This window comes from Equus quagga, chromosome 12 (assembly GCF_021613505.1).
Source record: "Equus quagga isolate Etosha38 chromosome 12, UCLA_HA_Equagga_1.0, whole genome shotgun sequence".
NCBI lineage: Eukaryota > Metazoa > Chordata > Mammalia > Perissodactyla > Equidae > Equus > Equus quagga.
The window spans coordinates 20463922-20488069 of NC_060278.1; the positions used below are offsets into that span (position 1 = coordinate 20463922).

Here is a 24148-nt window from a genome sequence, read left to right on the forward strand (position 1 = left end):
TGGCAGAAGACTGGGGGATCATGGAGAGGTGAGGCCCCTCCTTGGAATTTTCTCTCTTGCTTCTCTATTCTCTTTTCTCCTCACCTTTCCTTCCACAGTTCCCTGAGAACTCTTCTCCCTTCAGTACATAGAAGAATTCGGCTAGGTTCCAAGTCTCAAACTTGCAGAACCCTAGTTAATAATATGCTTGCAGAACAAAAAGCTTTCCTTTTTAAGGCAGTTCTGCTTATAAATTTTTATATATTTATATATTAAATTTATGTTTATTAATTTATTATAAATATATAAGAATATGTATATGTATGATGATATGTAGATTATATGCATGATATTACATGTATGGTATAATAAATATATATAAAATATTGTAAATATAAATAAACACATCCTCTTTTTTCTTCTTACTACATTCGGAAGAATTAAGGCAATTTAGAGATAAAGGGAACTGCTGAGTTTAGAGAGAGAGAACTGTGGAGTTCGGGTCTCAGATTCACTCAGTGACTTGGGAAAAGCTGTTTGGAATTTACATCTGACTTTATTTCCCAGGGGTAGGGTGTTTAGAAACTGGAAGTAGGAATTATGTAAATCATGTAGCTTTAGGAAAATCAGGGCAAAATGGCTTTCCAATCTTTTATCAAGGCTTTCCCGAGACTGTCATTAAATAATAAGCAAAATGAGAGAGAGAGATCCAAAAAAGTTTATTAGCCCACACTGACTTTCCTAGTTAACCTCTGCGAAGGTAAAGTCAGATTTCATTTCTATGTATTTTGAGTCTAAATGAACTACACAGAGAACGTAAAAACTCACGCCGAGTAATCATGCAAACGAACAGCGATTATTTTAAGGAGGCCACGCGTTTGGAACATGCCTTACGCGTGGACAGCTTTGGCCCCGTCCATTAGTGGGGCGCCGGAGGAGGGCTGCGCTGCCGCCCCAGGCAGCGAACTTCTCGCCGCGCCCCCGCACCCCCTAAACACCGGCCGCGCGTCTCCCGAGCGCCCCGCGCGCCCCTGGTCCCTGTCCCACCCTCAACCCGGCCGCCTCCCCGCCCTCTCCCGCCGCCGCCCACGCTCCAGTCGCGGGGGGCAGGGCAGGAGGCGGGCGGCCGGCCCGCCCCGCGACCCTTTTAAAGCGTCGCGGCCGAGGGCCGGGCATGGTGAGCCTGGCGGCGGAGAGAGCGGCTCGCCGAACTCTCCGGAGCAGCGCGAGGAGTCGAGCGCCCAGGGCTGCGCTTCCCGGGCTGGCGGGGCGGGAGCCCCGGCTGCCCGACGCCTCCTGCGCTCGGCGGCCGCGCGCCCCCGCTCCTCCCTGCCGGTTCCCGGGGGTCCCCGCCATGCGCCCAGGCTAGTGCGCCCGGGGCGCAGCGCCGACCGGGGCCGCTCCCGCCGCCCGCTCCCGCCGCCGGCATGCTGCGCCCGCTGCTGCTCGCCGCGCTCTGCCTGGCCGGCCGGCTCGAGCCCGCCCGCGGCTGCCAGCTCCCCTCGGAGTGGAGACCCCTGAGCGAGGGCTGCCGCGCCGAGCTGGCCGAGATCATCGTGTACGCCAAGGTGCTGGCGCTGCACCAGGAGGTGCACGGCCTGTACAACTACCTGCCGTGGCAGTACGAGGCCAGCGAGGCGGGGCTCTTCTACTCGGCTGAGATCGAGATGCTGTGCGACCAGGCGTGGGGCAGCATGCTCGAGGTGCCCGCGGGCTCCAGGCTCAACCTCACCGGCCTGGGCTACTTCTCGTGTCACTCCCACACCGTGGTCCAGGATTACTCCTATTTCTTCTTCCTCAGGTGAGCCCGGCACCTCTCGCCCACACCACCCTCTCGGTCTGTTTGCGCCAGGGTCACCGTTGTCTGGAGCCAGGTTAGGAACTCGCACGGAATCCTGTCCGTGCCATATTCGAATACGCCTTGGGCTCCTTCCCTCACTCTCTTGTCTCCTGCCCCGTCTGGCGTCTCTACAGAGATCCCGGGTACCTGTGGCTAAGAGAAAACGTGTGATTTCTGTGCTTAATGCACAGGACAGTGTTTCAGGCAACAGCTCAAGGTGGTTCCAACAATCCATTTGACTCATCTTTTTTTTGAAACTGGATTCAGTGGGAGTAGCTTGGGATGGTGGTCAAAAACCCCCCCAAAACTTTGAAATCGGAGTGTTGTTGGAATTTTGACTCGGCTCTTCCTAACTGCTATTGAGCAAGTTACTGACCTTCTCAAGAACTTCAATATTCTCATCTTTATAATGTGAAAAACAAGGTTGGTTGAGACTAAAGCACAGTAACTCATGCACAACACCTGGTGCAGGTTGGATGCGTAACGAATAGTCACACACTCTTCTCCCCACCTGCTTAAATGCCAGGATGTGAATGGTGTGGAATGCAGCCCAGCTGTCCTTGTTTCACTCATATCAGCTAATATCAGTCTCATATCAGCTGCCAACAGACCTCAACGCCAGGCTATTCAAAATAGCAAGGGTTTATGAGGGGGCCTGCTGGGAGTAAGACCCTGAGTCACAATGCTTGGAAGTGTAGAGAGGTGAATCAGGCAGGAGGCCATCTCTGATTGGAGACTACTGGAATCTTGTGAAGTTCCATGAAAGTTGGCCTCTGGTCAAGATGGAATGCATGCGCGTAAGAATTCAGTCAGTGGGTTCAACTGAAGTTTGAAATAGAGAACAGCAGGTGGAACCCTAAATGCATTGGTTGTCTCCAGTGGAATTAGGAGAGTGATCCAGAGCAATGGAGAGAAACATCAAAATGGAATCTAACATGTATATCAAGAGAGTGACAGAATTCATCCAAGCTTTCGATTGATAGTAGTTCCAGGCTTCCCAATCTGCCAAGTAGCAATAAGGGTATTTGGAATGACCATGACCAGGTTCTGCAGATTTACTTTTCACTCTTGAGATTTCATGTCGCTCTGAGAAAGAAAACAGTAAGTTCCACAGAGGGGCGTTCCTAAGCTCACGGCAACACATGTTTTCCACATTGAAGCCAGAATATCTAAGTTTAGAATACATGGTGTGCTTTGTGTTGGCTTGAGTGGTTTAGCTAGATTAAGTTGAATTTTTTTTAATTTCTGGGGAACTATAGTTTCTAAATAAAGTCAGTAAGGAGTGAGACACTGGCCTTCTTTGTGCAGAGAAACTTCACTCAGATTTTCATGTTTTTACTTAGGAAAAACACTGAGACCCCCGCTATAAAACTATTCAACAATGCAACTTTATTTTCCAAAGAAAAAAGAGCCAGAGTTCTTGAGCAGTCTCCCCCTGGACCCCCCGATTTTATCATGAAATACAGTTTTGTCCCCTGGCTCTGTGGTGGTCAGCCAACTCTTTCATCTTTTGCTCTGACATATTTACAAAAAGTTAGGGCAGAATTACAGAGTCAAACAATAGTCTGACAGATTTCCATTTCACAGGGCTGTGTTCCCCTGAAGTGTGTTAACAACTGCATACAAATCATTCCTCCTGTGTTATTCTGGGACCTACTGAGATGAGAACAGATTCTGGTCAGTGTCACAGAAGAAAGTGGCAGTGGAGACCCACCGTTGAGCCCTACGTGCACCTCTTGGGCTGCAGTGTAACTTCCATCTCTCGTTTTCCTTTTTCTGACTTCTTTATCTTTCCAACAGGCAGTTGATGCTTGGCTCTATAAAAATGTTAACTAATATTTATAGTGTACTCACTCTGTGCCAGACTCTTCATTTACTTTTTCTAATGCAACCCTTACGCTACCACCAGGAAGTAGGGTGATATTATTATCCTTTTTACAGATTGGAATACTGAAGCTTAGAGAAGCTTCGAGATTTTAAGAAATTCGTTTCATGTCAGACAGAAGAGAAGTTACAATGATAGGATTTGAACCCAGGTCTTTACAATTGGCCTTCCTTTCACCAAGAAACACTTTAGGAGAAAGAAGGGCCTTTGGGAGATATACAACTGACAAACGCACCCATGCACACACTCCCCCCATGCCATCACCCAAATTCATCTTTTTGAAAACCTGAAGGATAGACTCGTGTAGTATGAGGCAGAGAGGCAATTAGAAATAGTAACTCCTCTAATGAGAGCCATGCAAGGCATTGTTGTGTAATTGGCAAGACTGCCACAGTCTTCTATGACTTTATTAAACCTGGTACACCCTGTGGTATCCAGTCTGCGTCTCTCCTTCTTTCTTCTGTTCCATTAGGATGGATGAAAATTATAACCTCTTGCCTCATGGAGTCAATTTCCAAGATGCCATCTTTCCAGACACTCAAGAGAACAGAAGGATGTTTTCCAGCCTTTTCCAGTTTTCGAACTGTTCCCAAGGGCAGCAACTGGCGACTTTCTCCAGTGACTGGGAGATCCAGGAAGATAATAGGGTAAGAATTGTCTGTACCCTGTGGCACAGCAAAATAATAGAACAGCTACATCTTGTATGAATTCTGTGATCAAAGGAGTCAAGAATGGTCTTCCAAAAGCCCAGGCAAAGAGTATTAGCCTCTCTCCCTCTCTTCCTCCCTCCCTCCCTCCCTCCATCGAAGCAGTTAAAAAAACACTGCTCATAAACTTTGGATTCCCAAGGCTTTACTATTTGGCATGGGGTGCCTCACAAAGTGAGGGAACAAGATGGGATGAAGGTTGGCACACTGTGCCTCAGTTTCCTCTTCTGTAAGATGCAAACAATAGTAGGATCCACATCATACCACTGATGCAATGTGATTTAACTATGTGAAACATGTAAGTAAAACCCTTAGCATAGTGCTGAACGGAGTAAGCACTCAATACATGTGAGCCTTCATGACTATTATTGTTACTGATAGCATAGGGCCCTAAGGAACTTTCTAAGAGGAAAGAGAAAGTCCTCAAGGAGATGAAATGATTGCTGTAACTACCACTTCTATGATTCTTAACAGTAGTTGCTGAGACATAGAAGTGCAGGGTGGCCAAGGTAGTTGTGGAATGTAAGGGTCAGGATAATTTTAGGGTATGAAAATATAGAAGGGATCTTCCAAACTGGGGCAGATGCCAGAGTTTCTGGGAAGTTTTGAGGATTCACAATTTAAGGTCACTTTCCCAAAGGAGTAGCATTGCCACAATCGAGCTGGGGTGATTGTGGGACCAGGTCCGTTGAGGCAGTGGCCCGCTACTCCCAATGCCCCATCTGAGATGGTTTTAGGGCAATGTGACAGGCTGCTGGAGAGAGCGGGGATGTAGGTAACTATGGGATGAGGACATTTTTTATGGGTTAATGAGCCAATTTGTATATGTTAAGCGGCTCCCTTCTTTCCACCCATATGTGTTGGGCTTGGGGGAAGTGTCTTGTGTCTGGGGGGTTGGCCTAGTAGTTGCCTTGTTCTTCCAAATCTCCTTATCGCCTGCCCAGCACTCCCTGGCACCTAGAGGCCGCCTTTGTGTTCTTTGCACAGAGACTGTTCTCTTGATGGGCAGGTATGTCCATCTAAGGAAAACTGTTTATTCTTCTTTGTGTGTGTGTTTGAGGAAGATTGGCCCTGAGCTAACATCTGTTGCTAGTCTTCCTTTTTTTGCTTGAGGAAGATTGTCACTGAGCTAACATCTGTGCCAGTCTTCCTCTATTTTATGTGGGATGCCACCACAGCATGGCTTGACAATTAGTGCTAGGTCTGCACCCAGGATCCAAGCCTGCAAGCCCGGGGCCACCAAAGTGGAGCGTGAACTTAACCGCTGTGCCACTGGGCTGGCCCCAGAATTGTTTATTCTTACTCCCTTGACATTACCAAGAGATTCCTTCCTTAGGCCTACCCTAGAGACAGCAATCCAGACTCCTCTAACCCCTTCTCCATGGCTTGCCAGAATTTTCGGAATGCTTGTCACATACAGATCTTCCTTGACTTGTGATAAACCCATCATAAGTTGAAAATATTGTAAGTGGAAAATGCGTTTAATACCCCTAACCTGCCAAACATCCTAGTGTAGCCAGTCTACCTTAAACATGCTCAGAACACTTCCATTAGCCTACAGTTAGCTAATCATTAGCAAGATCATCTCACACGGAGCCTATTTTATAATACAGTGTTGAATCTCTCAGGTAAGTGATTGAATACTGTTCTGAAAGTGGAAAACATTGGTTGTGTGAATACAGCATGGTTGTAAGTGTATCGGTTGTTCACTGTCGTGACTGCATGGCTAAGAGGGAGCTGCCGCTGCCCGGCATCATGGGAGAGTATCTACCACATATCGCTAACCTGGGGAAAGATCAAAACTCAAAATCTGAAGTATGGATTCCACTGAATGCGGGTCACTTTTGCACCATCGTAAAGTCCAAAAAACATTAAGTCAAACCATCGTAAGTCAGGGATCATCTGTTGTCACTCCCAACATGGTTCCGAGCACCTGTTCTTTTCCCCCATAATCTGTCCCAGTGTCCACTCCCTACTGAACTGGACCTACGAAGTGAATACCTGAGTCCCCCAAGACTGAGTCACCCCTTAGCATATTCTGAATGGAATCATTTTTGGCTCAGCCCTTTGGTTCTCCATTTTGTGGGCATTTTGCTTATACCGTTACATCGTTGGTAACAATAGATTTATATCAAGAGATCGGATGTTATTGCAAAAATACCTGCATAGGTTAGCCCCCAAACTCTTCAGCTATGTAACTTGTTAGCCCCATGTCACACAATGAACCTATTAACATTTCCTTGGAATTAAATTTTCCAGCATTTGCAAAAAATAGAAGAGTAGGACCATGGAGAATTGTTTCAATGTGAAGCCAGTCCTATTTCTGGTGGTCAGTTGTTGATCTTGGGGAGAATTCCTTTTCTCTTTCCTTTTAATCACCCTGGCCTCTTAGATAACAAAGGGCGGGTGTGCTCCATTGCTCTGAGGGAAAGTCAAAAGCTTTGGGGGAGGAAAAGAATTACTCCAGATTGCTGAGCTGATGTGTAGCCGAATTTAGAAGTTAGATGTGATGTACTCCTTAACGCCTTGCTCCTTCTGTTGCTATCCCCTGCCCACTTTGAAGTGTGCCACATCAGAGCTAAGTTAAATTAGTTAGTTTAGAATTTAATTTTAAATTTAATTTTAATTTCTTTTTTTGTCAACTCCATGATTTACATTTTCTGATGCTCCTTGAGAAATTTTTACGGACCCTGGGTGGATTAAAGTAGTTGTGAATTGAAGATCTCAGAATTAGGTGAAGAATTATGGACGAATGCTTGTTCCCTTCTTCAAAAAAAGCTAAAAATTCGCTGCTTTTTCTGGTGAAGGTGAGCATCATATTGTCTGTCCTACCCAGGATAAATATATCATGTTGTATCAGAAGCAGCCTGTATTTTTCCTATGTGGTCCTCAATCTCAGGAGGAATCAGAAGAGCTGTTCGGGTCATCTTTTTATTCCAGTAGAAATGGGTGTTAGACTTTTGTTAATCAGAACACATGAATCCTTCACATGTTCTGAGTCCGTTATGAGTGGCCCTGGACGTGGCACATTACAGACCTTTCTTGTGTTACATGCCATATCTTAGATTATAAATCCTGGAGGAATGTTAGCAAGTTCTCATCCTTCTCTCTGTTTATGCTGCTGTTCTCTAAGCTTCCAGTCCGCTGGAACAGTCGATGTAGACTGTGCTTGTGAAAGGCACATTTCATTCTCTTCACTGATAATCTCGTTTTCTCCATCCTGGAGCATTACATGACTCTGGGGCCCCAGGGTTGATCTGGAGGTTAAGAAATGGAAGAGAAGGAAAATCTTATGTAGGGAAACTTTTGTGATTGCACACTCACTCGGTCCTCAGCAGTGACATCCTCTCTCTGGTTCCATCTTCAACTGTCCCACCCACACTTTAGTAAGTAGAAACACAATCTTGCTTTCAGAAGTTGCCAGGAAGTCAGCAGTGTTTGTAAGTGTTCAGCACCTCTCAGGTTCAGGGTTGTGGTGTTAATGGGACCTCAGGGGACGTCTTTGGCAAGTTGGAGCATCTACCAGATTTACTGGCAGAATTCTCTCCACACCAGCCAAGGACATTTTTCCTCCCTCTTTTCTCTCCTGCTGGGTGAGTAGAACAGTCAAAACAGCAGTTGGATGTTTTCCCCTTTTTACAAATGCTGTCCTCCAGGACTGAGACCCAGACTGACCCATGCTTATATCAATCTGTCACAGAATGTCATGGGATTGAAATAAAATCTGTGAAAGTCCTTCTGCCATCTCTCTTCCCTTTTTGGAGTTGGGAAGGCTGATGGGGGCGTTATTCTCCAAGTTGTGTCAGAAGGAATGTAAACTTGTAATCAGAAGATCTAGATTGGCTCTGCTGTTTCCAGAGGAATGGCCTTGGCCAGGGCCCTTGATGTCTCACAGCCTCAGTTTTTTTGTCTATAAAATGGAGCTAAAATATATAAACTGTCTAAGGTTGTTGTCAGGACCTAATTAATTAGAGCTTAGGTTTGCAATTACTTGTAAACTGTAAAGTGTGATACAAGAGTTTATTACTGTGAATTGATAATTTTAAAGTATGACTTTAAAAATGACATATTTTTAAAATTTAAAGAAGCTTCCTGCTACTTCCCAGTGATATGGCAGAGTGGTGGCAGCAGTGGTGACAGGGATACGTGTTGGAGATGGGAACGGATGATGGGGAAGCCGTCGCGTGTGCTTTCATTCATCCGACGGAATTTATCGGGTTCTGTGCAGGGAGCATTTTACAAAAATTCATTGAGTGAATTAGGAACAGATAAAACATTCACCTGGGTTCCCAGATGTGAAAGTTTGACATAGTAGTCAGTCGAGTTTCTCTCCCACTCCTGACACTCATCCACCTGGTTCTCACCCGCCCTTCAAACAGGTCGCTGCTGTTATTAGGTTCTTATAACCGTTTAAGGTGTATTTTTATCCAACAAATAATTCAAATGTGTTATTTACCATCTTCTTTGACACAAATGGCAGCACATTATACACACTTCGCTATCCCTTGCTTTATTCACAAGAAAATATTGAAAATCTTTCCGTATCAATGCATATAAAGCTGCCTTAAATGGGTGCATAGTATTCCATTGTATGGATGTGTCCCAATATATTTACGTCCGCTATTGATAGGTAGGTTGTTTCCACTATGTTGCTATTACGGAGAGTGCCGACACATATGACGTTAAACATACGTCATTTTGTGGGATTGCTGAGTCTAATCTTTAGCAAATATTTATTGAGTGCCTACTGTGAGGCGGCTACTGTGTTAGACACCAGAGTTTCAATGTTGAGCAAAATACATAGTCCTTGACCCATAAAGCTGATAGTCCTAGTATTGGGGATTAACACAATCAAAAGGCTACATTAATGACTTTATAATTTTAAATGGAAATAAAAGCTCTAAAGAAAGAGAAAGGAAGTAATCAGGGAGTCTGACCTAGACGTAGGGGTAAAGAAAGCCTCTGTTGAATTGATACTGGGGCTAAGATCTGATGGATGATGAAGCATCAGGGGAGATGAGAGCAATCCAGAGAAGGAGAATCTGTGCAAAGGCCCTGTGGTAGCAGGGCACATGGTGTCTTTGAGGAAATGAAAGAAAGCCTGTGGCTGGAGCAGAGGGAGCCAGTGAGAAGGATGAGGCAAGAGCATTGGGCGGGGCCAGACCCTGCAGGGATTGGTGGATCTTGGTGAGGATATGGGCTTTGTCCTAACAATGATAGGAAACCTTTGATGTTTTAAAAGCAAGGGGTGATGGAATCAAATTTACATTTTGAGAAAACCAAACTGACAAGAGTGGGGAACTGGATGGGAGGGGATCCAAGTGATACAATGAGAATAGGTAGTGGTTGTTATAAAGCTCCTAGATAGATGCTAGACTACAGTGGAGTCAGTGGGGATGGCATGGAGTAGGCAAATCTGAGAGCGATTTAGGAAATAAAATCAGTAGCTGTTAACGATGGTTTAGATTTGGGTCAAAAAGGAGATGGGGGGAGGCTCAAAGATAACTCCTTGTTTCTGACACACAAACTGCATATCATGACCAATACCAAGAAGTGGGAATGGGACAGGTTTGGTAGAGAATTCAGGAGTCTAGTCTTGGACATATTGAGGTGTCCTTGAGCCATCCAAGTGAGATTTTGAATAGGTGGTTGGATGTCTAAGTTCAGAGCCTTGAGAAGAGCTCTGTGTGGAAGACGTACCTTTGGGACTGAGCAGTAATTAGATGTCATTTGAAACTGGATTCGAATGAGATTTCCAAGGGGAAGGGCATAGTGTAAGAGGAGTAGAGCCCTGGGTCCGACTGAGCCTCATGGAATGCTCCTTCTCAACCAGTGTGAGCAGTCAGAGAGACAGAAGGAAAACTAGCAGAGTCAATGGCACAGAATGTTTCCAGAAGGATGAGTGATGGACAGGGCCAGAAGCTGTTGAGGAGCTAAGTAAGATGAGGACTGAAAAGTAACCACTCGGCTTTGGTGGCCTAAATGAGGAGCTTCCACAGAGTGAGGAGGTAGGATCTAGAGTAGGGGGGCGTGAAGAATGAGTGGGACAAGAGGCTATGAAGATAGGGTGGACAATTCTGTCATGAAGTTTGGCTGTGGATGGTTTAATACATATAATGTTGAAGGGGGTGGAACCGTTGAGGGAGGGGTTCTGTTTTGTTGTATTTAAAGGTGGCAGCCGTCCTGGTCCCCGTTTTCCTGCTCTTCAGACACTGTTCACCCAAGTAGACTAAAGGACCAATGAGCGGGGATATCTCTTTTGTTTGCTGTTGTATACTTGGTGCATTTTTATGGTGACTTACACATTTGTTGTATGAATCATGTCTCTCATCCAGAGAATTCTGTGGCCTAAGTAAGCAGAAGCCTTCTCTCTGTCTCTTTTATTTTCTAAATGAATGTGTAAAATCCTCATACAGTAAAATTCATTCTTTTTCATGTACAGTTATGAGTTTTGACAAATGCACATGGTTGTGTAGTCACCCCTACAACCACAATGTGGAAAAGTTCCATCCCCATAAATAACCTCCCGTGTGTGCCCCTCCCCCAACCTCGACTCCTGAGAACCTCTGATTCGTTCTCCATCACTAGTTTTACATTTTCCAGAATGTCATATGGATGGAATCGTACAGTATGTTGCATTTTTTAGTTTGGCTTCTTTTACTTAGCAGAACGTACTTGAGATTCACCCGTGTTGTGTGTATCAGTCGTTCACTCCTCTTTCATTGCTGAGAAGTGTTCCATTATAGAGATGTCCCACACTTGTATTTATCCATTTACTTGTATTTATCCATTGAAACATTTAGGTTGTTTCCAGTTTTAGGCTACTGGAGTGTCTATAAATATACATGTCCAGATTTTTGTGTGAACATAAATTTCGTTTATCTTGGGTAAATACTGAGGGTGGGTTTGCTGATTCATAAAGTAAGTATATGTTTAACTTCATAAAAAACTGAAACCTGTTTTGAGAGTGGCTGTACCAGTTTGCATTTGCATTAGCAATGTCTAAGGGCTTCAATGATTCTGCATCCTCATCAGTATTTGACATTGCCTGTTAAAAAAAAGTAGACATTCTAATAGGTATGGGCTAGTATCTCGTGGTATTTTTGGGTTTTTTTAGAGTCCACATTTAAGTGAGATGATATGGTTTTGGTCTTTCTCTGTCTAACTTATTTCACTTAACATAATGCTTTCCAGGTCCATCCCTGTTGTCACAAATGGCAGGATTTCCTTCTTTCTCGTGGCTGAATAATATATATACACACACATTATATATCAAATAATATATATTATATATAAAATATACTGAATTACATATGTAATATACTGAATAATATATATATATATTATATATATACACACTCCATTTTCTTTATTCATCTGTTGATAGATACTTAGGTTGTTTCCATGTCTTGGCTATTGTAAATAATGCTGCAGTGAACATGGAGTGCAGATATTTTTGAGATAGTGATTTAATTTCCTTCAGATAAATGCCCAGAAGTGGAGTTGTTGGATCACATGGTAGTTCTATTTTTAGTTTTTTGAGGAACCTCCATACTGTTTTCCATAGTGGCTGCACCAGTTTACGTTGCCACCAACAGTGCACAGGGGTTCCCTTTTCTCCGCATCCTCAGCAACGCTTATTTCTTGTCTTTTTGAGAATTACCATTCTAACAGGTGTGCGGTGATGTCTTATTGTGGTTTTGATTTGCATTCCCCTGATGATTAGTGATGCTGAGCACCTTTTCATGTACCTTGTGGCCATCTGTGTATCGTCTTTGAAGAAATATCTGTTCATATCCTCTGCCCATTTTTTAACTGGATTATTTTATTTTTCTTGCTATTGAGTTGTATCAGTTCTTTATATATTTTGATATTAACCCCTTATCAGATATGATTTGCAAATATTTTCTCCCATTTGTTAGTTGCCTTTTCATTTCGTTCATGGTTTTTTTTTGCTCTGCTGAAGCTTTTTAGTTTGATATAGTCCCACTTGTTTATTTTTTGCTTTTTTTGCCTTTGCTTTTGATGTCAAATGCAAAAAATCTTTGCCAAGACTGATGGCAAGGAGCTTACTGTCTGTTTTCTTCTGGGATTTTTATGGTTTCAGGTCTTACATTCAAGTCTTTAATCCATTTTGAGTTGATTTTTGTGTGTGGTGTAAGACAGTGATCCAGTTTCATTCTTTTGCATGCGGCTGTCCAGTTTTCCCCACACTATTTATTGAAAGGACTGTCCGTTCCCCATTATATATTCCTGAGTCCTTTGTCATAAATTAATTGACCATATGTATGTGGGTTTATTTATGGGCTCTTTATTCTGTTCCATTGATCCATGTGTCTGTTTTTATGCCAGTACCATACTGTTTGGATTACTACAGCTTTGTAATATACTTTGAAATCAGGAAGCATGATGCCTCCAGCTTTGTTATTCTTTCTCAAGATTGCCCTGGATAATCAGGGTCATTCGTAGTTCCATATGAATTTTAGAATTGTTGTTTTCCATTTCTGTGAAAAATGCCATTGGAATTTTGATAGTGATTGTATTGACTCTCTTGATTTCTATGGGTAGTATGGACATTTTAACAATATTAATTCTTTTAATCCATGAACATGGGATATCTTTCCATTTATTTTTGTCGGCTTCAGTTTCTCTTATCAATGTTCTAAGTTTTCAGTGCACAGATCTTCTGTCTCCTTGGTTAAATTTATTCCTAAGTATTTTATCCTTTTTGGTATTATCATAAATGGGATTGTTTTGTTGATTTCCTTTTCAGGTGTGTCATTGTTGGCATAAAGAAATGCAACTGATTTTTGTATGTTGATTTTATATCCTGCAACTTGACTGGATTCATTTGTTAGTTCGAACAGCTTTTGTGGAATCTTTAGGGTTTTGTACATGTAGGATCATGGCAACTGCAAAAGGAGAATTTTACTTCTTCCTATATGATTTAGATACCTTTTATCTCTTTTTCTTGCTAGTACTTCACTAATGTGTTTAATAGAATTGGCAAGAGTGGGCATCCCTGCCTTGTCCTGGATCTTAGAGGAGAAGCTTTATTTCCCCCATTGATTATGATGTTAGCTACGGGCTTTTCATAAATGACCTTTCATTGTCTTGAGGAAATTCCTTTTATACCTAGTTTATTGAGAGTTTTTTAAATCATGAATGGACGTTCAACTTTGTCAAATCTGTTTCTGCACTTTGAGGTTTTTATCTCTTGTTCTGTTAATGTGGTGTATCACATTGAGTTGTAGATGTGAAGCCACCCTTGCATTTTAAGGGGATACAATTCAGTCTGTAACAGTTTGGTAGAACTTGTCAGTGAATAATCTGGGCCTGGAGTTTTCTTTTGCTGGAAGGTTTTTAATTACTCAATTTCTTTAATCCATAGGACAGTTCATGTTATCTATTTCTCCTTGCCTGTCCCAGTGTGGCAGTGCAGATCTGAGATTGAGGTTGGCCTTAGGACAAGGCTGAGTGAGAAAAGAAAACAAGGGACTTCCTCCATACTCTCTAGTACACTGGGGCTCCTTTTTTCCATCTTCTGGGTAGAAATAGGGAATTTCTCCTGCAGTTGTGGCTGCATGGTTCCATGAACCAGCCCCCTTTGGTTCAGGTCCCATTGCCTCTAATTGTTTAGTTTTTGGAGTCTTCAGGTAATTGCTTTTGGTATTATGTGCAGAGATTTTAATTGTAATCAGTAGGAGTCATAGGCTATGCTTGGCTTATTTCATCTTGACTGGCCCTGGAAGATGATGTTTCTGACTGCGCCCATTAAGAACATCTGGTGAAGCTTGCGTAGAACATATAGGGAGGGAAAGAACAATATTTACTTTATTTTCTGATGATCAAAAGCAAACAGAAATGGGAAAGAGGATCTATAGTTTTTAAAGTGAGGTTTGAGCCTTAAATGGATCGAGAAAATCAGAACTCACTTCATCCAGATTTTCCAGAAAGCCCTAGAAATATTTGATTTAAAATATCCTTCGAACTTTACCAAGATGGTCTAATTTACCAGATTATTCTGGTACAAGAACAAAGATATCCCTTAGGGATGGAGGAGTATAACTCCAGTTTAACAGGAATTTGAGCACCTGTAAGTCTCCCTTTTTCTGTCTATTATTCTTTGAAACTGCATCAAAACTCAAAAAGTGATCACTTCTTAAAAGTTAGTTGCAATGCAGAATCTGAAACGTTGTGAACTTTTTGTATTCCTACATGGAAATCTATTAGTCTATCTTACATTTTGAATGGATTTTCTTTTTTACACCTGCCTGATTTTGTAACATGATGAATTGACCATTTGGAAAATATTAGTTCGCAGAGTTACATAGATCTTGAAAATGTTGAGACTTTTAATTATACAATATTAAAAAAATCCTATTCCTTAATATCACCATCAGTCTCATCAGGAAAGCCTTTAAGCATTGGGAACGTGTCAAGCACACAGTGGCAAGTTTTCTAAAATTCTAATTTTTGCTTGAAAGCTTGAATTTTATCACTGACAACAAATATTGTTAGTTGTTTTCCTTGAAGTGACAGGCTAACTTTACCCGTTTTCTAGAAAATGTCTATCAGATAGTCAAGTCTGAATAACTGTAGTTTGTCATTCATTCTTTCAGGTAAAAATAGTGCTTCATGAAGAAAGCTACTAGTTTGGCTCCAAACTCAATCACATAAGTGCTTTTCCTTGAGACAGCCATTGTTCTTTGATAAGCAGCAGGAGTGCTTCGTATGTGCTTCTGATTTCTTCACACAGAGTATTAAAAACATACTCAAGAGCCAGGATTCAATTAATGATTTTTACTGCTTCATCAAGGACATTCTTAAACTGGCTTTTTCTTTTCTGCCCATGTAAGGCACTGAAGAATACAATGGCTATTAGTGTTATTTGGTGCTCCTGCCTTGATTTGCACCAGGTGCCATCAGTTTTACTCACCTTTGCTTTTGTACCCACAATGCAAATGTCAACACAATGAAAAAGACATCGTAGTATCATTCTGGAAATAGTTTTGATCTCATGGACCCCCCGAAAGGACCTTGGAATCCCCCAAGAATCGGCAGACGTTGAGAACCACTGCTCTAGACCAAGTCCGTGATGGGCGAATCGTAGAAGAGGATGTGTCACCTGAGCTGAGTGCTCAAGGATCCGGGACATCTCACGCTCCGAGCTGTGAAAGGGGGATGTGTGACCTCACAGTGGGCCCTGGAATTTCCAAAGGCCTGGGATAAACATTGAGCTTGGAATGATTTCCCCAGTTGGCCTTCTAGCATTGAGGAGTGGGAAGTTGGCGTAGGTAGGGTTGGGCCAGATTGTGGATGGCTGTGGATACTTTGGAAAAAGTCCAGGGCTGAGATTCAGGAGATCTGGATTCTAACTTGGGCTGTGCCCACGAACTAAGGTTAACCTTAGGCAAATCCATTCACCTTCATAGATCTTTGTGCTCGGCACATAATCAGTGTATGCTCAATAAATATTTTATTCATTGAAATAATTTCATCTCTGGAAAATGAAGGAGTTAACATTTTAGTTCTCTGAGGGTTGTATGAACACTGATTCTGTTCTTAGTATCACAGTTGCATCAACTGAGTGAGGCCCAGACAAGTCGAGTGGAAGATGGATAGACAATGACAGAGCTGGAAGTGAGACCAGGGTTTCCTGACTTCAAGTCCTTGATACTTGTGTTCTCCATCCTGCCTGGTTCCTGGTCTCCTGCCTCCCAAAGCTGAGAGATTCTCTGCTTAGAGAGCTGCCGTTACTTCCCTGACCCGCTTCCTACCTCCTCCTCTTCTTTATCCAGTGGGTCTGGTTTTGTCCTCCAATTATGCACTTAGTACACACTTATTTTTCTTTGTCGCACTTATCGCAAATACAATTAAGTAATGATTTGTGAAAATGATTGGTTTAATATCTATGTCCCCCAGTCAGGATGTAAGTTCCATATAAACTCCTCCTTATTCATTGTTGTATTCCCAGGACCTAGCACATAGTAGGCATGCATACCAATATAAGGAAGGGGGATTATTAAGTATCACATGAGAGGTGTGGGCAACAAAAGCTTTAGAAAGACAGAAAAAGGAGGGCTTCAGGAGGCCTTGAGGATTTTTGCAAGATTTCGGAGAAGAGAGAGGGCTTGATCTGGACCTTGTAAGATGACTATAATATTCTGTTTTTAAAGTGCTTTTGAGGTATCTAGGATCATGCTATTCACTTACCCTCTGGGTAAAGGCTAGTAACTTTCAGATTGTCATTACTGGGCTGATCATTTGGCCAGACAGAGCCAGCACTGTGAATTAGGTGGGGTCGTGGTCTTTTTCATTCATTCATTCATACCTTCATTGTATGCATATTTATTGAATACCTGCTATATGTTAGGCACTGGGAATACAAAGGAAAACAAGAGAAAAGAGCTCCCCGACCTTGAGCTTATACTGTAGTGGGATGAAGGAGAGACAGTCAATACGTCAGTCAACACATCACTCAATAAGAAAAATGTCAGATAATGATAGGTGTTTGGCAAAGAATTAAAAGAGGTGATAATATGCTAGAGAGGAACTGGTAACTACTTTAGGTTGAAGAGATAGCACTTACACAGAAATTTGAAGGACACAGGGCCAATCGTGCAAAGATCAGGTGGGAAAGCAGATAGAAGAAAAAGCTATGCTGTTGGCCAAGACAGAAACTGCTGGGCGTGCTTGAGGGATGGAAAAGTGTGAGTGGAGCATTAGTGGAGGGGGAAAAGTGGAACAAGGTGAGTTTGGAGAAGTGAGCAGGAGCCAGACCATGTGGAGCTTTCTAAGCAAGGGGAAGAGGTTCAGATCTTTGTGCTTCAGGTGGCCATCGAGTGCTAAGATCTGAGTGATGGAGGCTTGGGCTGGGGGAGGCATTGATGCTGGGGAGAAACGGCTGATTCAGGACACATTTTGGAAGGGGAGCTTTTTCTGGGTTCTTCAATTTGTCCTTGATCACAGTCCATTCCTTTGCTTCCACTTTTTAAGACATTTACTCTGTGTCCTCTCCAAGACGGCCTCAGTCACCCCTCAGGGTGTTGGCTAAATACCACATTTTGTGCTACAGAATGTTACACTTCTTTTTTGGGAAGATTTCCATCTTAATAAATTGACTAATAATTTGTCGCCTTAAAAATAAAGTTTTAAGGTGGTAATTTATATCTTGATAGGGCTTTGGAACTAGTCTTGGGTTCTACCCCTGACTCAATACCAATTGTGACTTTGACTGTCACGTAATCACCCTGAATTCAGTTTCCTTATCTGTAAAATGGCTCTAATTATACCTGCTATGCCTCATTCATAGCACTGTCGTAAATAAAACAACTGAAATAACATATTTAAAAGTACAAGTTACCAGTTGCGTGTGAAACATTGTGTCATGGCTCTTAGGCCTCCGTGTGTATCCATTCTCCATCATCGCATAGCTCGCAAGAGCAAGATTCAAAGGTCTCAAAGCACATAGACCTTTATTCCATCAGCAAGGCTTTTTGAGGATCCCCTACATTCTTAGCACTATGTGGTGTATTGTTGGGAATACAGTAGAATAAGATGTAAGTGTCTGAACTCAAGTACCTAGTTAGAGAGGTGCAGTTAACCCACGTGGAAAGGTGGGTACTGCTGTGAGCCTTCTGAGGTGGGAAGGACTGGGACAGGTGGAGAGGAGAGAAGAAGATAAGTTCAGACGGGGAAGAGCATGAATGAAAGCACAGAGGTAAGGAGAGTGCGTTAGAGGAGAACTGTACACTGGGGAATAGAGGCTAAATGAGGGTCCGCAGGTAAGCAGGTCTACTCTGGAAGTTCTTAGTTTCGAGTAGTTCACATTAAAGGAGGATTCTCTGTGACATGTAGAGCTGATGGTTCGTGTCTGTACTGTGCATGCCATCATTTCGTTTTTTCCTCTCTTCTCTCTTTTACCATCAAATATCAGTTAAATTGAAACACAGCTATTACTCTTACATATTGACCAATGCTATCACAATATGGTTACTTTGTGTTAAAAAAAGCTTTTTATTTTGGAATAATTGTAGCTTCACAGGCAATTGCAAACAAATGGACAGAGAGTTCCTGGGTACCCCTCAGCCGTTCTCCCTAGTGTGAACATCTTGCGTAACTATAGTATGACATGAAAACGAGGTAACGACGTTGGTAAAGTCCACAGAGCTGATTCTGATGTGACCAGTTATACATGCACTCATTTGGGTGTATGTGTATGTAAAAAAACTTTGCAATTTTGTCTCGTGCAGCTTCTTGTTACTACCACCACAATCAAGATGAGGACCTGTCCCATCACCTCATGGCTCCCTTGTGCTGCCCCTTAATAGCCACACCTACCCCCTCACTCATTCCTAAACCCTGGCAGCCATTCATCTGTTCTCTATCTCTAGAATCTTATTTCAAGTGTTATGTAAGTAGAACCATACAGGATGTAACTTTTTGAAATTGCCTTTTTTCACTCCGTATAATTTCCTTGAGCTTAATCCAAGTTGTTGTATTTCTCTTCATTGCTGAGTAATATTCCATGTTATGGATGTACCATCATTTGTTTAACCATTCACTCACCGAAGGACATTTGGGTAGTTTCCAGTTTTTTAACTATTATGAATAAAGCTACTCTGAACAGTCATGCGTAGGGTTTTATAGGACATAAGTTTTCATTTCTCTGGGATACATGCCCAACAGTGTCATTGCTGGGTTGTATGGTAAGTCCGTTTTTAGTTTTAAGAGACACCTTCAAACAGATGTCTCATTCACATTCCCACCAGCAGTGTATGAGTGATCCAGTTTTCTGCATTATTGCCCACATTCAGCGTTGTCACTATTTTTTATTTTAGCCGTTCTGATAGGTTGTAGTGTGATCTCATTGTGGTTTAAAATTTTTTCTTTTTTTTGTTGAGATATAATTTACGTACCATAAAACTCATCCTGTGAAAGTGTACAATTCAGTCATTTTTAGTATATTCACAGACAAGAGCCACCATCAATGTTATCTAATTCAAAGCATTTTTGTCCCTTCACCCAGTACCTATTACCATTCACTCTCCATTCTGCCCTTTTCCCAACCCCTGGCAACTACTAATCTTTCTGTCTCTATGGATTTGCCTATTCTGAATGCTTTGGGTAAATAGAATCTTAATAGTGCGTGGCCTTTTGTATCTGGCTACTTTCACTTAGCATGTTTTGAGGATTCCTCCAGGTTATAATATGAATCAGTACTTCTTTCCTTTGTTTGACTGAGTAATATTCAATTGCATGGATATACTACATTTTATTTATCCATTTATGAGTTGATGGACAATTGAGTTGTTTCTGCTTTTTCCTCTTATGAATAATGCATTCCCACCAGCAGTGTATGGGGGTTCAAATTTCTTCACATCTTTGGCGACACTTACTGTCTGTCTTATTGGTTCTAGCCATCCTAGTGGAAGTGAAGTGGTCTTCCATTGTGGTTTTCATTTGCATTTCCCTAACCGCTGATGATGTTGAGCATCTTCTCATGTACTTATTGGCCTTTTGTATATCTTCTTTGGAGAAGTGTCTGTTCAAGTCTTTTGCCCAGTTTTTGATTGGGTTGTGTTTTTATCAATGAGTTGTAATAGTTCCTTATATATTTTGGATACTAGACCCTTATCAGACATATGATTTGCAAATATTTTTTCCCATTCTGTGGGTTGTCTTTTCATTGTAGGTTAAGTTTCCCATTTGGTTGATGACTAATGATATTGATCTTCTTTTCATCTGCATGTTTCCCATCTGTGTGGCCACTTCAGTGAAATGTCTATCCATGCGTTTTGCCCATGTTTGTCATTTCTTCTTACAAAGCTACGGTTGTAGACATCGCCCTGTATAGTATAGGTTAAAAGTCTTCAAACTCTTCTTTGCAGCAGCCCTGGGAAGGATAAGAGAGACAACTGTTAAGCTACTCATAGATATAGGGTTTTTAAAAAATGTGGTAAAAAAAATATGAATTCTGTCCTCTTAAATTTTTAAATACACAGTACAATGTTAACTATATGCATGTTGTCATACAACAGATATCTAGAACTTTCCATTTTGCATGACTGAAACTCTAGACTCATTAAACAGCAACTCCCCATTTTCTCCTCCTCCCCGCCCCCCAGCCCCGGGCACCCACTATGCTCCTTTTTGCTTCTGTGAGCTTGTCTCCTTTAGATACCTCACATAAGTGGAATCATGAGGTGTTTGTCCTTCTGTGACTACCTTATTTCACTTCGCATAATGTCAAGTTCATCCATATTGTAGCATAAGACCATAGCAGTAGACTTTGATCCTTGCTAGGCCAGCTGTCATTTTATAACTCATTGATAATCACGTGCTCTCACCGTGACTGAGTGTCTCCACCAGCAAAATGGACAACAGTAGGTCATTATGGTGTGGACCTTGGGAGTAACTAAGCTTTGTAAATAATTGATACTCCAGTCCTCAGGACTTCCTCATAGATGCTGTCAGTTACAGCATCTATGCCAAAAAATCACAAGTCAGCAGGAGAAAGTTGTCATCCTGGTGTGTTGAAGAGGCTTCACTGAGTGGCCTCATTTCTTTCTTAATTTTTATTTCTTCCCTTGTGTAATGAAGTTCAGCCTTTAATTCCAAAGCCTTGCCAGAGTACCTCAGTACATATATACCGAGATGGAAAGGGAGGGAATCAAAAAGGAGCCTGGTTCTCTATAAATGGTCTTCTCTGCCAGAATCCTCACGCCAGCCTCCACCTGGCCCCACGAGGCACCCAGTTCCCGGAGAGTTACTATGGAAATATGCTCCAGTACTAGAAGGAAATGAAATAAAGCACTCCGAGAGTCTTGCAGGCTAGGAAATAGAAGTTCTGCCTTCTGTTCCCAAGGTCTCCTGCAGTTCTTTCTTCACTAAATTTTTCTCAATGTTTCGGTGTCCCCATGTGGACACAGAGGCTGAATGGGTTGACTGTCCTTACAGGGGCTTTGCAAAGAGGCATGAGAGTTTTGTAAAATCTCTGGCCATCATGCTGTGGTTTTAAATAAGAAATGATGATCATTTATCCCCCTTCTGTCTTGGAAGAGAAAACCCGTCACCATTTGAGCTCTCCCTGTGGACATCTTAGCTCACAGAGACTTCTCTAGGGAAAGGGGAAAGTATCTTTGCCTTTATCACTGTTTCTTCCCCACACCCCTTCTCCCTGTAGGCCCTTTGCTTCTGCATCATTCCACCCCAGGAGTTGACCAGCAGCCTCAGCTCCTGCCTTGCTCAGCACGCGCTGTGGTTTTGCATACAGGCGGGGCCGTTTCTGGGGATTGATCACAGTGGGTAGGACAAACGCTGCTTGTGAATCTTGAGCAGAGGAGATCTCCCCCACACTTCTCTGGCTCTCACTGGACAGACCCTCAGGGGTGCTGTCAAGCTTCAGTTCCCTTGGCTGGCTCTCATCTTTCTTTTAGTTAAATCAGCTGTGACGTTGGGCAGAGTCACACTTCCCCCAGGGGCCTAGGCAAGCCCAGATGCTGCCAGCGTGTTCGGGAGGTCAGTGTCCCCAGAGTGCACTCAAGGCCAGTCCATTTTACTTTGCACAGACACGGGATGAAGACTGTGAGGGTTCGAGGGAGCCGAGATGTCATCTAGTCCAACCCCTTAATGTAGCATCACAGAAGAATTTTATAGGATAACGGAGACTCACCCACAGCTACAACTCTCGGCACGTGGTCTACTGATGCTGTTTTGACTTTAAATACAATCATCAATGTCAATGATAAAACCATTAAAAGCATGAGTGGAAACTAACATAGAGTTCCCAAAGTGTGCAAGCGTTTGTCACAACTTTGCAATAAAACAAAACTGCCATGCTGAAAGTCAAAGGAAATGAACCAGCACATGCACACACACGTGCACTTCCATACATACCCATGTACATCCAACCCTATGCACGCACATCCATCCATATGCACGTATGTACATACATACAAAGTGAAGGAAGGACGTTCTTGCCCAGTATCAGATAGCAGCTCTACAGGTATTTTCTAAATTATTTCTGTTTACTTTTTTGCTCTGAGAAGAGGGTCCTTTTTCCATTTCCTTATTCTGTGTCCAGAGAGAAGGGTCCATTTCTGTTTCCTGGAAAATGGTTGTAGTTGTGTTTGGAGACCAGGGTTGGTCTCTCTGTGCCTCTGTCTTTCTGTCTTCTTTTCCTCTCTGGATTCTCCCTGCAGACCTGAGTTTCCTGCCTGCCTGATGCCCTCAGCTTCCCTCCTTATCTCTTTTTCAGTGTCCCATTCTCCCAGCCCCACAGATTTCTTCTTTTGCCCCACCAGTACTTTGCTGATCTGTGTCATGTAACCCCAAGGCTCCGCTAGATGGTTGACGCTGATCCCAGAGAATAATTGAAGTTAAAGTGGTAAAGGGTAGTAGTGGCATTATTTGTTAGCTTTCCACAAACATTTACATTTTAAAGCTTTGATCCTTTAATTCTAAAACAACTTGAACGGAGTGGGCCTTTCAAGCAAAAGGGGAAAAGGGGTTTTCTTTTCAGGATAATACATTGGGCCGCTGAAGCCACATGGTTGACACCATCCATGCGCAAGCCCAGGCCTGAGTTCATTCCTCTGTCCTGTTGTTCCTAAACAAGATTAAACCCACATTTATTCCAGGCATGTCTTTTATAAGTATTTGTCTGTCTATAATCAGGTCGTAAGCTGCTAATGAAAAGGAATCCTATCTTTTAAATCCAGTTCTTTTTATGAACAGTAGGAACTTGATATGTATCTGTTAATGATGAAAGATTAATGTGACTGAAGGAGTGTCAGCTGTAGATCTTTCCTAGGGTTTGAAAACTGTGTATAAAGCCTTATTGGAAAGCTCTGTGAGGGGTTGGATTTTGTATTATAAGAAAGGATAATTAATTGAAACCCTGGAACGAGGTCATTTCTTGTCCCTCTAGCCAATTCCTGTTGCAAATATGTTTCTCTCATAGATGGAATTTTATGCTTTCTAGAAAGACCTATCCAAGGAAATTAGCTTTAGATGCTGTCACTGTCAGCAGTGCTATCAGCTCCTAACTCTACAGGGCAGTGGATTTGCTCTCTTCCCTTGAGAAACTTTATCAAAGCTGGTATTGACAGGCATTTAGGGATGCCAGGGAAAAGTGCAGAAGGCACTACTTCCTCTCCTTTGGATGCTCAGAAGTGGTGGGTACCATCTAGAGTATTGAACTGGGGCAGATGCTGGGGTCAAATCCTAGGACTGCTCCCAATTAATTCCATGACTATAGGCAAGTTGTTCAACTTCTCTGAACCTCAGCTGCTTTTTCTATAAAACTGGGATAATGATCTCTTTTCACAGGGTTATTTTGAGATTTACATTAGGTATTCATGCAAAGAGCTTGGTGGAGAGTAAGGAGAAGTGGCCAGCTGGTGAATGGGGAGTGCCCCAATTTAGTGAATTCCCAAATGGCTTGCATTTTGGCCCATTTAATTGCCATCTCAGAATGGTGTGTGGCAGGGGATAGAGCTCACAGGTAAACAAATTTATATTTTCAAGTCTTGCACCCCAGAGGGTGGGTATGGAGGCTCAAGAGCCTGGCCTGCTGTGAACTGTGTGTCCTGTTTTGGCACATGGATTCTCCCTCCAGGTGAGAGTGGGTTTGAATGCTGCCAAGGAGAGGGCTCTGTGCAGAGAGTGCTCAGAGTGAGTAGGCTGGCTGGCTGCCCAGGACTGCTGTTGCCATAAACTGAATGTTCGTGG

The 24148-nt window shown here is 42.6% G+C and overlaps 1 protein-coding gene across 1 annotated transcript in view; it reads left to right on the top strand.

The window, feature by feature from the left end:
* Positions 1 to 1155: 1155 nt before the first annotated feature.
* The window catches only part of CCDC3 (coiled-coil domain containing 3), an 82696-nt gene continuing 59703 nt past the window's right edge, over positions 1156 to 24148 (top strand). The window contains exons 1-2 of the mRNA XM_046679738.1: positions 1156 to 1780; positions 4177 to 4351. Coding sequence (XP_046535694.1) covers positions 1407 to 1780; positions 4177 to 4351 — 549 coding nt within the window. The 5' untranslated portion in view covers positions 1156 to 1406. The remainder of the gene's footprint in view (positions 1781 to 4176; positions 4352 to 24148) is intronic.